General features: G+C 27.6%; 4 protein-coding genes across 10 annotated transcripts; 2 read left to right on the top strand and 2 right to left on the bottom strand.

Moving 5' to 3' along the window:
- The first annotated feature begins 48 nt into the window (after positions 1-48).
- On the top strand, positions 49-1191 carry Bet3 (blocked early in transport 3). The gene is made up of 2 exons (XM_076307643.1): positions 49-185; positions 340-1191. The coding sequence occupies exons 1-2, from the start codon at positions 147-149 to the stop codon at positions 835-837; spliced, it is 537 nt and encodes a 178-aa protein (XP_076163758.1). The 5' UTR covers positions 49-146; the 3' UTR covers positions 838-1191.
- Positions 1164-2270, top strand: LOC143144840 (E3 ubiquitin-protein ligase RNF180-like). Of its 3 annotated transcripts, none has more exons than XM_076307664.1 (3): positions 1164-1278; positions 1615-1803; positions 1971-2269. In XM_076307664.1, the coding sequence occupies exons 2-3, from the start codon at positions 1618-1620 to the stop codon at positions 2127-2129; spliced, it is 345 nt and encodes a 114-aa protein (XP_076163779.1). In that variant the 5' UTR covers positions 1164-1278; positions 1615-1617; the 3' UTR covers positions 2130-2269. The 3 variants fall into 3 exon arrangements, with proteins under 3 accessions (XP_076163779.1, XP_076163789.1, XP_076163769.1); XM_076307674.1 differs by lacking the exon at positions 1164-1278 and adding an exon at positions 1337-1614 and having other exon boundaries at positions 1692-1803; positions 1971-2270; XM_076307654.1 differs by lacking the exon at positions 1164-1278 and having other exon boundaries at positions 1337-1803; positions 1971-2267.
- A 977-nt stretch (positions 2271-3247) lies between these two features.
- Red (LysM peptidoglycan-binding domain-containing protein red) lies at positions 3248-5921 on the bottom strand. Of its 2 annotated transcripts, XR_012991411.1 has the most exons (6): positions 5445-5921; positions 5062-5347; positions 4818-4964; positions 4618-4745; positions 4118-4504; positions 3249-4013 (listed from the first exon to the last, which is right to left on the bottom strand). XR_012991411.1 is itself a non-coding variant. In XM_076306771.1 (5 exons), the coding sequence occupies exons 2-5, from the start codon at positions 5236-5238 to the stop codon at positions 4264-4266; spliced, it is 693 nt and encodes a 230-aa protein (XP_076162886.1). In that variant the 5' UTR covers positions 5239-5347; positions 5445-5921; the 3' UTR covers positions 3248-4263. The 2 variants fall into 2 exon arrangements, 1 of the variants encoding a protein (XP_076162886.1); XM_076306771.1 differs by having other exon boundaries at positions 3248-4504.
- Positions 5922-6179: 258 nt separating this feature from the next.
- On the bottom strand, positions 6180-11215 carry Cka (Connector of kinase to AP-1). 4 transcript variants are annotated; one of them, XM_076316917.1, is made up of 11 exons: positions 10674-11215; positions 9881-9984; positions 9584-9769; positions 9283-9472; positions 8925-9086; positions 8678-8807; positions 8469-8584; positions 8128-8306; positions 7707-8044; positions 7175-7486; positions 6180-7090 (listed from the first exon to the last, which is right to left on the bottom strand). In XM_076316917.1, the coding sequence occupies exons 1-11, from the start codon at positions 10938-10940 to the stop codon at positions 6921-6923; spliced, it is 2154 nt and encodes a 717-aa protein (XP_076173032.1). In that variant the 5' UTR covers positions 10941-11215; the 3' UTR covers positions 6180-6920. The 4 variants fall into 4 exon arrangements, with proteins under 4 accessions (XP_076173032.1, XP_076173042.1, XP_076173049.1 ...); XM_076316927.1 differs by having other exon boundaries at positions 8925-9083; XM_076316934.1 differs by having other exon boundaries at positions 9289-9472.
- Positions 11216-13451: the final 2236 nt, after the last annotated feature.

Genomic DNA, 13451 nt, shown 5'->3' with positions numbered 1-13451 from the left:
AAACAAATATGAAAATATATATTTGCAATTCTACTCGAAACTTGGAAAAAAAAGTAATCTATTAATGACTGCCAGGAGTTAGATCGATCAAATGAAAAGTATGCAGTCAACTTGAACAGTAGATGAACTAAATACTGTATGTAAACATGTCACGCGCAGGCACGAAACTCGACTCGAAAAAAGTTGTAAGTATATCATTAATACATATTACCAAAATCTGTAAAATAGTTAGATCATACGATATATTCTGTTATATTACTAAATAATTATCAGAAAACGGAAATCTGATATAAGTAAGGTTATGTTCAAAGTTCAGTATTAACATAAATTTATTTTCAGAACTCTGAATTTTTTACATTGACGTATGGTGCACTAGTAGCCCAATTACTAAAAGATTATGAAAATGTTGAGGATGTAAATAAACAATTAGAAAGAATGGGCTACAATATGGGAATTCGTCTAATAGAAGATTTTCTAGCACGTACTGGATCTGGTCGTTGTTATGATTTTAGAGATACAGCAGAAAAAATACAAACTGGCTTTAAGATATTTTTGGGTATAACACCAACAATTGCAAACTGGAGTGCTGGTGGCGATGAGTTTTCATTATGTTTTGAAGCAAATCCATTGACAGAATTTGTAGAATTACCTGATCATTGTTTAAATCTAAAGTATTGTAATATATTAATCGGAATATTAAGGGGAGCTTGTGAAATGGTACAAATGGAGATTGCCTGTTGGTTTGTACAAGATCAGCTTAAGAATGATAATGTGAATGAATTACGTGTTAAGTTTATTAAAAGATTAGAAGATGCCATTCCAGCAGGTGAAGACTAAAAAATGTTATATTATTTGAAAGAAAAAATAATTATGACCAACTTATAGCTCTAGTTTGTATGGATATATTTTATTATTTATACTTTATAATAAATAAAATTTTTCTTTTAATATTATTGGTTTATTAAGTAGTTTAATATTTATAAGTAGCAATTGCAATAATGTATACAATATGTAAAATAAATAGAAAACAGTTTATATTAAAGAATCCACATAATACTTTGTAAAAAATTATGTATCTTTTATTGTATGGTGTGCAATAATCTAACAACAAATTTAATGTAGAATCTGTGATCATTCAAGTCCTATGATAAACTTATATTTTGTGTCACAATATATATGTAAACAAACAGAGTTACCATTTATTAATTTTCTGATGACATATGGAAGTATATATTTTCTTTTCCCTTTGCATATTACATATATATGTAAAATAAAATTGTTAGTATAGTTGTACAGTCTATTCAAACAAGATTCTATAATTTTATAGTAAATTATATTCACATTAAGTACTTTCACCATTATTAAATATTACCATTACTAGATATAACAAACATACATTATTTTTCATTAAATGATATCTTTATGTTAATTTGTAACGTACATTCGTACCTTGTTAATATGTATTTATTTTATCATACTTAATAACTTTTTCATTTGCTTTTCCTTCGTATTTATAACCTCTAACATTTTGTTCATATTACTACTAGTTGCGAAAGGAATCAAAGCAATATTTCTTTAAGATATTCTTTTGAATTATTTCATGAAACATCGAAGGTAATGGAAGTGAAGTGTAAACATTGTAGAAAAGATCTTTTCAATAAAGAATCGATACAATTATTAAATTCTCATAGTAAAATAAAGAAGAATCCAATGGATGTAGGATGCGCAGCAAATGAAACAAAATCTTGTTCGTATGTGTCAGTGGAAGATATGCCTGAATGGATTAAATATACAGTAAACCGAGTAAAGTTTTTACGAGTATTTATAAAATTATATGATTAGTAACAGAATTATTTGATATGCAATTAAATCGTTATATGAAATATATAAAATACTTTGTAAAAAATAATATATGAAAATTCTAGGACTCTTAATTAAAATACATATAAGACAATATACATTTGTTACAGGAATCTTGGACAAGGGGTAGACTACATTGTCCATATTGTAATAATCGCATTGGTTCATTTAACTTTGTAAATGAGATGAAATGTGATTGTGGTAAATATATAACATTACCTGTTAGAATAACTAATAGTAAAGTAGATATTTCATTTAATGTTAAATGAAATATTTTAATTACATTATAACTATAAAATTTCTGAGCACATTTTTACCAAATAATACAACTAAGTAATATAAGATATAAATTATTATTATGTCTTTAAAAAAATGTCCATAATGGAACATTATAATTACTTTTGTTATTAGCAAAATTATTGTATTTATATAGCATTATACAAAAATAATAATTAATACATTAAACAATTATTTGTAAGTCATTTATAGGTTCATTGAGTAGAACTACTTCTAAATACATATGTATTTAGAATACTAACATAAATTAATATAATAGAGAACATAAATTTCAAATACCTATTTCAGCAATAAGCATGCATAATGAATCAAATCCTATTATGAGTATGTAGAACATTAGCAATTTTTGTTCAGTCTATATACATTTTAAATATTCTTTATTGCATGTCTAAATATATAGCATTTTATCAACAAATAATATTTATTTTACATGTATACATAATAGCTTAAATATTTTACTTAATAATGCAAATGAATATAAAAATTGACTGTATATTTTATATGAACAATCTTCATACTACAGTACAATTGGCAAACTACATAACATTCACAAAAAATATCCTACATTATGTATTTACAATCAATGGTTAATGCATAGCATTAAAAACGATTTTAATCAGTTGTTATGAATACATAACAAAGTGAAAAAATAAGTTAGAGAGTATTGCATGTGTCTAATATAAATCTTAGAATTTATTTCTTTCCTATTTATTTTATTATATTTTCAAATAAATTCATTGTTTGTTGAGTGAACTTATTCTTTCAATTTTTTATTGTAGCAAGCTACAGTTGCTCTTAAACAGTATGTAAGTACGTTATGCCTAATATAATATAACAATAATAAAACAGATGATGCATAATACCTGTAAGTAACAATAATATAACAATGAAGAAATATTGAGTATAGACAACATTAACAGGTATTATCTTTTCTTGCATAAAATCTTTATTAACCACATTAACAGTAAATTTTTATTACCCCAAAAATAATTACAAGTAATTTTAAATAGTCATGTCTAAATTCATTATTTATTTATTTCTGGAATTTAAATCTTTATGAAATGAATTTAAACTATTGTTTAAAAATGTATGGTTTGTTTCGGAAACAAAAAAGATTTTTTTAAGTTACAAAAATTAATTTCATAAATATTTTATGATTGTGATTTGTTAAATTTTGTGACAATGCTTGTTGATATTACATTACAAAATTATTTATTATAAAATTGTCACTGAGTATTTTAAAGTCAAATTTTATCACACGCATAGAGTTATTTTTCATCAAAAACTTGTATAAATATTTTAAATACTTTAAAGAATTAAATGGACGAATTTTAATGGGTCTTTCTCATTACTCATACAAGTAAGTGGTTTGTCATCCAAGCTGTATGAAGTTGCCTAAATTGGCATTTCATTTTTTAGGAACAAAATAAATTATATAAACAAATAATATTGAGAGTGTTCTACTAGGAAGACAAGAAAACAGACTCATACTGTAGAGTATTAACATTAAATTGTAATTATTCTATGAATAATTCTACATGCAAATATTTGATATATTTGTAGCTATAAAAAAAATTTAATGGACCAAAGTCTATCTTTATTACAAAATTTTAAAGACATGATGGCATGTTATTGTCCACAAAAATAATATTTAACAAAATATAACTTTTACAAATCATGCAAAAACAGCATTTTATAAATAACGCAAAAAGTTTTAAAGGACAATGACAGAATTATTGCACAATTGATCTGGGTTAAAGGCACATATGGTCCACTAAGAAATATTATTAGAAATATTTCAAAAATATGCTTGGACAATATGAGAGCTAGTTGATCCATTGTTGATAGTACTGAGACTACAAGAATATAATTGATTGGCATTATTTTTTACACTAATTTCCAGTAAGAAGATAATTAAATTACCACAGAAATTTTATAAGAAAGAATGAATATAACTTACATTAATACTGGATCAACCAATTTTAGATATGAAATAATCTTCTATTATTTCAAATATATTATTCAGTATCCAATATATTTTTTTCTTCAAGCTCTTTAATGACACTGGAAATTTTGAACATATTACAGTCCAATAATATTTAGTTGCTACAACTGGAATATTTCATCTTGTTGTTGTTGAAGTCTTTGTAACGATGTCTTCACTTTTCTACCCTGAGTCATAACTACAGCAGTTGGAAAGTTATGCATATCACTAGAAGATGATGGTCTTAATGGCTCTGAAGTAGATGATATTGTGTGTGTATTCGATGTCATAGGAAAGGAGTTACGTAGCTTAGTAGATACTATATGCTGCTGTACATACATATCATTACCCTCGATGCAAAATCTAAATTATAATGCATAAAGAACAATTGGTTACTAAATATAATCATAGATTTTATAATAAGAAGTAATAACCAACTATATTTAATATTTATTAATTATTAATAAATAACTTACTCACTATTCCCTTGAGTACGTTTGACTTCCCTTTTTGCACTAGCTATAGAAGAATCCATTTTAGCTAAAAATTCATTAACTGAACTGTCATCATCTATAGATGATGCAACTGAAGATGGACTAGAAACCTGAAAATATATTTTAAGTTTATATAATGTTAATTAATGATTTAGTATCAATTTACTTAAAAGGATATTTACAATTTGTACTGCATTATGTTCAGTTTCATTTCTATTGTCGATAGGTAACAATAAAGGGCTCTCTGGATTAACAGGAATAAGTAAATGTTCCCTTAAGAATAAACTATCAGAAGCCCATAATTTATTGACCCTTCTTATTTGTTCAGTCTATAAGAATAAAAAATAAAAATTTATAAAGGTAGTATATTTATTACCATTGTTTTTAATCTGTCAAAGAAAAACATGTAGAACAGAGGATTCATACTGTAACTCCATATCTTAGAGCAATTCCCTGAAGGGTATCAGCTGTTGATACTGTATGTTTTATTAAGTTTTCAGTTCGTGTAATATGTTTGGCTGTACTACCATACTTTTTTAATGTTTTCCCAGTGTCTCTTATAGACATTCGTTCTTCCATTTCCCTAGCGCCATTTCGTTCCATTCTTAATCTGCGAAATAGTTTCGGCGCTTACGAAGCGCAACAAACATACCACTCTTTGATATTTACGAAATACAACTTTGATAAAATTCAAGTAACATAATCACATAACCTATTGAAACATACAAGAGAGTTCAGGATGTATTTTATTAATGTCTCGTTAAAAAAAGTTATTATTGTCAATCTTTGTATGAAGAAATCTTACGTACATAATCAAAGTGAAAAAAAATACTGTTATCAATCATCGGGTGTGAACTACAATCTGATAAACAGACTTTAGTAACTTTCTGAATGCAATTACATTTAAAATAATTGAAAGACATTCATTTTACTTTAATGTAAATTTTTTGTAGTAACCATATTTTACAATTTTATAAGTTTAGTCATCGTCACGACAAATAACTTTTGTCACGGTTACACTACAAATGTCTGCTTAGCTGATCAACGTGATAATAGTTTATGGATGTTCTTTAACCTGAGTGATAGTGTTTGCCTCGTTCTGATTGGATAGTCAAAGGGCGTTACATACAAACAAATAGTGGCGATATTTAAATACATGTTTCACAGAATTATAGAACAAATACGAATGAAATATTGTAAAATGTTTAATACTATATATACCTTTTTGTAATTATATTATGTTGCACGTATTTTTATTATTTTATATTCAATTTTGCAATAGAAAAAAGTTGACTTTCTTCATTGTTTAATCTTATTGGATAACGCATGTAACAAAAAGCACAATAATTATTATATGTAGAATATATTAAATTATATCTTTATTCGCGAGTTATGTATGTCGTAAATATTTTTAACTTTTATAACTTTTAATTTTTTCTCCCCATTTCTTTTCACAATTATGGTTTTTGCCATTTATATTCAAGAGAAAAAAAAAAAAATAATAGAAATGGAATTAAATTTTAATAAAAACATGTTAATTATAGTACGTTACACAGTTCATCTATTTTTAAATACAATATATTACAGAGAAACACACAGTTATAATTTACTGTTATTAATATTATGTCTCTTACAGTATAATTAACTTATGGTTATAATTATTATTATTGTTGTTGCTTCTTTTCCTGTTGTTACTATATGCTAACCTTGATAAATATATAAGGTAGCATAAAAATTATATAATGGGAGACTAAGTGATGTATTTTATTAGGACAAATTTATCCTTTCATAGTACGTATTAATCTCCAGTAGCTGTGCAACAGTAACTGTAATATTGGTAATAAATAGTTAACATAGGGATAAATATTATGCTACTGCGGCAGTGTGCTTCCTGGATTCTGGGTAAGGGGTATTTCTTTGTCTAATTATCAGAACTATGTCAACTAATATTCTACAAGACACACCCCTTCCGCTATCCCAAACAATGTAGCTACTTAATAAAGATCTCATCAGTAAGCAGCATTTGTATTCGAAATTATTGTTTTGATAAATTGTCGCGGACAAGAGTTATGTGCAAATTTTAGTTTTATAACATGGATATACATATATATATATATACGCCGGATTTGATTTTTTTAAAGTGGTACTTCAAAGGTAGAGCAGTATAAGTTACAACAAAATTGGAAGTGTAACACGTACGGGTAAAACTATCTAGAAAGAATGAGTACAAAATCTGTTCTGTCTGATGTATGTCAATAGTAGAAATGTGTACCTTAATTTACATCTCACACATACACTTTGGCAAGAGCATCAGCTCCTGCACTTGCTATAAAAGGTCGCGATGGATGAAATGCTACATCTAAAATACTTTCGTCAAACTTTTTACGATGTGCTGTTATCTCTTGAACACAAGTCTTGTTATCCATATTCCATAATCTTATACTGCAATCATGACCTAAAAGTGAAACATATAATAATTTAATAATTTATGATGCATTAATATTCAAACTGTTTTTTCATATATTTTACTATTACTCACTTCCTGAAAGTAGATATAAACCATGGGGGTCTACGGCAAGACTAGTAACTGCATCCAAATGAGCAACCATGGCATGAGCAAGAGTAGCTGATCGATGATCATAAAATCGAATATGTCGATCTTCATGTGCTGTAATAACTAATGGTAATGTTGGATGTGCCACAACGCGGTTCACTCCCTTTGTTTCGTTGGCCTCAAGACGAGCTACACTTTCACCAGTTTCTGTATCAAATACGACGCAAGCTCCTTCATAAGCTACAACTAACTTATGTGGCTCATCTCTTATAAAGTCTACTGAAGTTGGTATGCCATCTGTAAAGAAATTAAAAGAAAGAAATGTGTATACATATACATATATGCATACATACATGTGTGCGCGCGCACACAAATAAGTAAAATATCATGTCATAACATATTATATGAAAAATGTAAAAAATATACATAAACATAATTTAAGAGAATATCATGATTATATATGATATTTTACTTTTATTAAAACAAAAATTTTTTTATAACGATAAAAATATCACACCTTGTTTAGAAATGTATGTATGAAGTAATGGAGATTTGCTTTGTGGACTCCACAATTTGACAGTTCCATCAGCACTGATTGATAACAATTGCGATCGAGGTTGATACATACTTAAGCCCCACACAGCATTTGTGTGTCCTTTTAATGTTTGGCTAAGGACACTTGGTTCATAGGTATCATAGGGATCTATGTTCGCTGATGGAAGTGTCCAACAATCAATCATACCATCTGTACCACCACTATAGCATTGATTCCCTGTACTACACATAGCTAAACATAGAACTGGACCAGTATGTGATCTGAATGTATATAATGGTTCTACATCTAATGAAGCTGATCTGAAATTAGAAGAGTATAATATAAATATTTTCCTAATATTAATGAAAAAAGAAATTAGTTTATTAAAGTTTAAATAACCTACTTTTTTGCAGGTAGAGTCTTTTGAAGATTCCACAGTTTGAGTGTATGATCATCACTTGCAGTTATAAGGACAGCTTCTGTAGGATGGAAGACAAGAGCTCGAACAGCATCAAAATGAGATCGTAACGTATATTTTACATTCCATGTTTTTCTGAAGGTTTCCTTTGTAGTAGCTACCATCTATATCAATATATATCTAATTTTAATATTTATTTTACAGAAAACAGAAGTACAGCACAATACATTGCATAAATTTAGATTTTAAAAGTATCAAAATCACTTTTTACGCATTTATATCTATATTATGTTGAAAATGACAATAACATAATCAATATAACTCACATCATATGATGTTTCTGCTTCATTGTTAACACACAATAGTTCTAATTCACCCAATTCCAATGCAGAATCACCTTCTTTATTTGGACATCTTGGATCTGGTCGTAAATGTAATGCATCTATAAATTGATCATTATTTTTTTAATACTAGTACAACATCTATACATATACATTAAGTCCTTTAATAAAATCATAGGCTAGTCAATACTAACTACAATCGGTCGAATATATATCCAAATGAACAGAACCTGGTGGTGATTCTTCAATTTCTGTGAGAAGATTTAATTCATTTAATACTTCCTCTGCTTCTGCATCAACATCTTCTGTTAGAAGCATTGATGTCTAAAAATAAAAATGAAAAAGGAATATATCAAAGATACAGTTATTACTATTTTGAAGAAAATATACAGTAGTATATAATATTATACAATAGAAATAGAATAAAGAAATATTCATTACTTTATTTGGTTTAGGACCCATGTTTGCATCAAAGGTATCATCTTCTACATCTCCTTCCTCTTCTTCCATATCCATATCTGTATGAGCCAAAAATTCAAAATTTGCCATAACAGCTGCTTCTGTATCTAGTATCATTGCTTCTGCTATAGAAGAAGGTTGCTGCTAACATGAACATATAATACTATATTAATGATTGTGATTTTATTATCACGAAATGTTATTGATGTTAAAAATATTTATATTAAATTGTGAAATTAATCTGCCTAATGACTTTTATGTGCAAAATTTAATCTAGTAACTCACAATAATTCAATGATATAAACTAAAAATACAAAATAATACCTATAAACTTATTTACCTCTACCTTTTTTCCTGGAACTCTGCGAACGTTGTTTTCATTAGCTTGTTTATTTGATGGTTCATTGCCATTTAATGCAGGAGTATTCATATCTTCCGAGTTTGTATTATTATTTAAACCAAGTAAAGATCTTACTCTGTTTGATCGTACATCTATTATTGTATCAGTGTAACCAATTTCTTGTAAATATCTAAAATAAGAATTATGAACAAAATTATTATAGATAAGCTGTTACCAACAATACAGTTGATACTTATTATCATATAAAAATAAATATTATTGAATATCAAGTTTTACTTACTGTCTCAAAACCTGGCGACCTTGCCTCCAACTGATGTTACTGACTGAAGTAAAAGGAGTTTCCCCATCACCAACTCCACCAACTTCAGAGTTAGCACAAGTACTACTACCTTCATCATATACTGGAGGCTTGACATCTTCTTGAATGACTACATCATTGCCATATTTCAGCTTGTGGTACCTTGCTCTGTAAAAGTAACAAAAATATTGTGTGTACATTAGCATTCAATACAAAAACATATTTATTAGAAATAAAATTAACATTTCTTTTATGACTGTACCTGAAAAAAGATCTTACCGTTCTTGTTTGAGTGCGTATTCTAACATTTTTATTCTTCTTACTAAATCATTTTTTAACTTTTCTTGACCTTTTCTTTCACCTTGTAAAAAAGCTATCCTAGCCTGTAGGTAAATATTATTAAATATTAAAATTTAACCGAATTGTATTCAAAGAAATAAGTATATTTTTAATAAATTTAAGTTTTATATTTGCATTCAGAGTAAATATTATAATACAGAGTATAAGTTAAAAAATTCTGTATAAAGAAATTATTTACAACACGTTATCATCTATGAATATATTAAGTAGAAACAATAATTTTCTTTGAACTCATTTCATAAGATAATTTTTATATGAATATAAGGTATATGAATTAACAATTAATATTATTCACAATTATATTAAATAATTTGTATATAACAAAGCAAAAGTTATATTCACAAACAATTTATACTTTAATGCAATACATTAACAATTATATTAATTTTCATCATTATACAAATTAAATGTACAATGTATAAAGCTTTTTGTGCAATAATGTAATAACATTTTCCACACATAATTTAAACAAATGCAATATTATAATAAAAAAAAGGGGTGTTCCTGTAAAATATATTTCAATTCAACTTATAGTACTTATTTAATTAAATACGCTCATAATCTGCATTACAATATTTGATGTACACCCAAATTAATTGTGTTTTTACAATGTCCTGTCACATGACAGGTGAAGTGACAATAAGAAGGAAGTATATTAAGGTGAGACACGCAGATAAATTTCGAGAATTTCTAAAACAAATCGAAGTTATACCTGGAATTCTGCTCTGTCAAGTTCCCATTGCGATCTTTCAAGTTCAAAGCGAGTCCATTCATGCTGAATAAAGTGTAAAATGCCAGGCATAGAGTATTGTGGCCTTTGATCCTTGGCATCGCCATTGCTACCATTGTCACTGCCCTGATGTTTATTGTTTGTCAGTGAAACATTTGCACCACTAGATAATTGTCCATTATGATTTTGAGATGTAGAACTGGAGTTATCCTCCATCGTGGAACCACAAAACTGGCTCGGTACCTTCATTTCATGACACGGCAGCCATTACAACAACTTTTCTTTCCTCTGGAGCCCAAAGAGTGCTCTCCCGTCGGTTAATGTATTTCGATCGAGTTCACGAAAAGAAGTAATTAATACGCATGCGGGCGTATTAGATTTCAATCGAACCGATATATTTTATATTAAATCTTATTGTTCTTTAATTATTTATAAAAATCTTATAGACTGTTCAACTCTTTCGGAATAGCAAACAAATATTTTCTCCTTCGCATATCTTCAGAATCGTACTCGTTTCCACCATTCTCGCAGTGTATTCAGGTGTATTCTATCGAAACATTATACCGTCTTTCTATGAGTACCAGATGTGCATTAAAATTATTAGAGAATAAATATCTATTAATAGTTCATGACACATTACGCTTGAATTACAAAAAAAGTGCAGCATCTTTTCTTATCTTCTCAAATACTATAATATTAAATTTATTGGACCATAATAATCAGTCGAATTGAAAACTCAGTTATCTATATATTTTTAATAGATAATTTTGCTAAAAAATTGATTCATCAGTAATTAAAGTATATTACGTTTTTGTTCGTTGTCTGTATTACTAGCTGATATAAAAATTTTTGCAAGGCTGATTCTCAAGACAGAGAATTTGGAAGTGTATAAGGCCTGGTACACACATCCGTTTTTCGAACATACAGTACCGGAATTGCGGTTCAGGATACGATAATGTATTAGTTAGATATAGCACTCCACTATGTTGACGTAGCGACACCGCACGTTCTTCTTGCCACTACGAGAACGTACGGTCAACGCAACCGCAACTCCGGTGCTTCGATATATTTTCGTATATCGGTCAGTGGGTTCAATCTCGATTAAACGATTTCAACACATTTATTTAAATTGTCCGCAATTTCAAGAATTATAAACCTTATTTTATTTTAGCGTTATAACTAACATTTTTAACAGAGGTATGACAAGTCTCATCCATGTAGCGAGATCTAATCTTGTTTATTATTCTTGTTGCAAGTAGTCTATTATTCTTTTTATTCTTATGCATTTTTAATCATAAAACGATTAAACATTCATTTGAAAGTGGTTAAAAGCCTTTTTGAATTTCTTTTCAAATTGGCAAAAGAAGTTATAAAGGTGCCTCTTTGAAGTCTTAAGTAGGTAAAAAAGATGCACCTAATATCGTCTTTTTTTTAACAAGAAACTCTTATATACCGGTTAAACGAAAATTAAACATTTCCTTCGATAAATATACATTTCCAATAGCAACAAAAAACATACTGACCATTGCCACAGATTAAACAAGAAATGCTTACTCTGACAATACATGGTTACCACAAGTCCAAAAACCGACGTGTAAGTACGCCATTCTGCTAGAAACGCAAGTTCAGTACCGTGCGGCTACTGCATGTCCGAAAAATAATGTGATACGCGACCTAATATATCCGAATATATATTGACCTATAGAAAAGGAGGATAACTGATAATAATATATAAGTAATGTATTTTAAATATAAAAATTCAATTCCAAAGTCTGTAAGTAATTTTATTATTTATTTATATGAAAAAATGTAATTGCTTTTATTAAATAAATGGAATCACTTTATTAATGCGTTACTAAAATATTATATGATTTTGATGTTTTATAGAATGCTTAAATTATCAATGATACCAAAATTCAGAGGGAAACAAAGTATCGAAAGTGTCGCCCTCTACAAGAACATATTGTTCTTGACAGAATACACTCGCGTCGCAAAATATCATCGCGGTTAAAATCACTAAAAAAGCACAATCCATACACTAATATCGTTTTAAACAAGTATTGTTTGCATAAGTATTGATAGTACGTATATCTTTCAGTGTAAAAAGAGAATATTTGCTATAATGGTAATTTATGTCATAAATGAAGTGCACATATATTTACATGCATATACATGACTTTACTGTATATATATTATACCACAAAAATAATCGTTCTTCGTATTCTTTTTCATTTCTGGTTCTTTATATTCTTAAATATGATTTATTTTCATCGATAGATTTCTTTATGACTATATAATTTTTGTTCTAACTACAGAAAACATATGTTTATGACTACCTGTATGTACATATATACGTATGTGTCAACATCTTTCACGTACTATTTTAACATATGTATATATAATATAATGTATGATTGTAAAGTGCATTCATCATGATATATCCACTATATTTCATATATTTTTTTTAAACATACTATGTATGTAATATATGTAATGTATTGAATAATGAAAAAACAAACTTTTAATAACTGTATAATGTTAAATATTTTTTAATACAAATTTGATTTTATTGAAGTTTAATATTAACCACACACTGTTTCGTATATCTGTATATACTTTGAAATACTCTAATAATATGATATAGTCTCCCCTTATGAGTTAATTTCAAAATTTAACTGTAAAAAATAATTAAGATCATTTAATTTCAATAATAAATGATACTTTTTCATTTTTCCTATAGTTATTATACTTATTGTAAAT

This window comes from Ptiloglossa arizonensis, chromosome 1, assembly GCF_051014685.1.
Source record: "Ptiloglossa arizonensis isolate GNS036 chromosome 1, iyPtiAriz1_principal, whole genome shotgun sequence".
Lineage (NCBI taxonomy): Eukaryota > Metazoa > Arthropoda > Insecta > Hymenoptera > Colletidae > Ptiloglossa > Ptiloglossa arizonensis.
The sequence above is the reverse complement of the archived record's forward strand: the minus strand, read 5'-3'. Positions and strand labels throughout refer to the sequence as shown.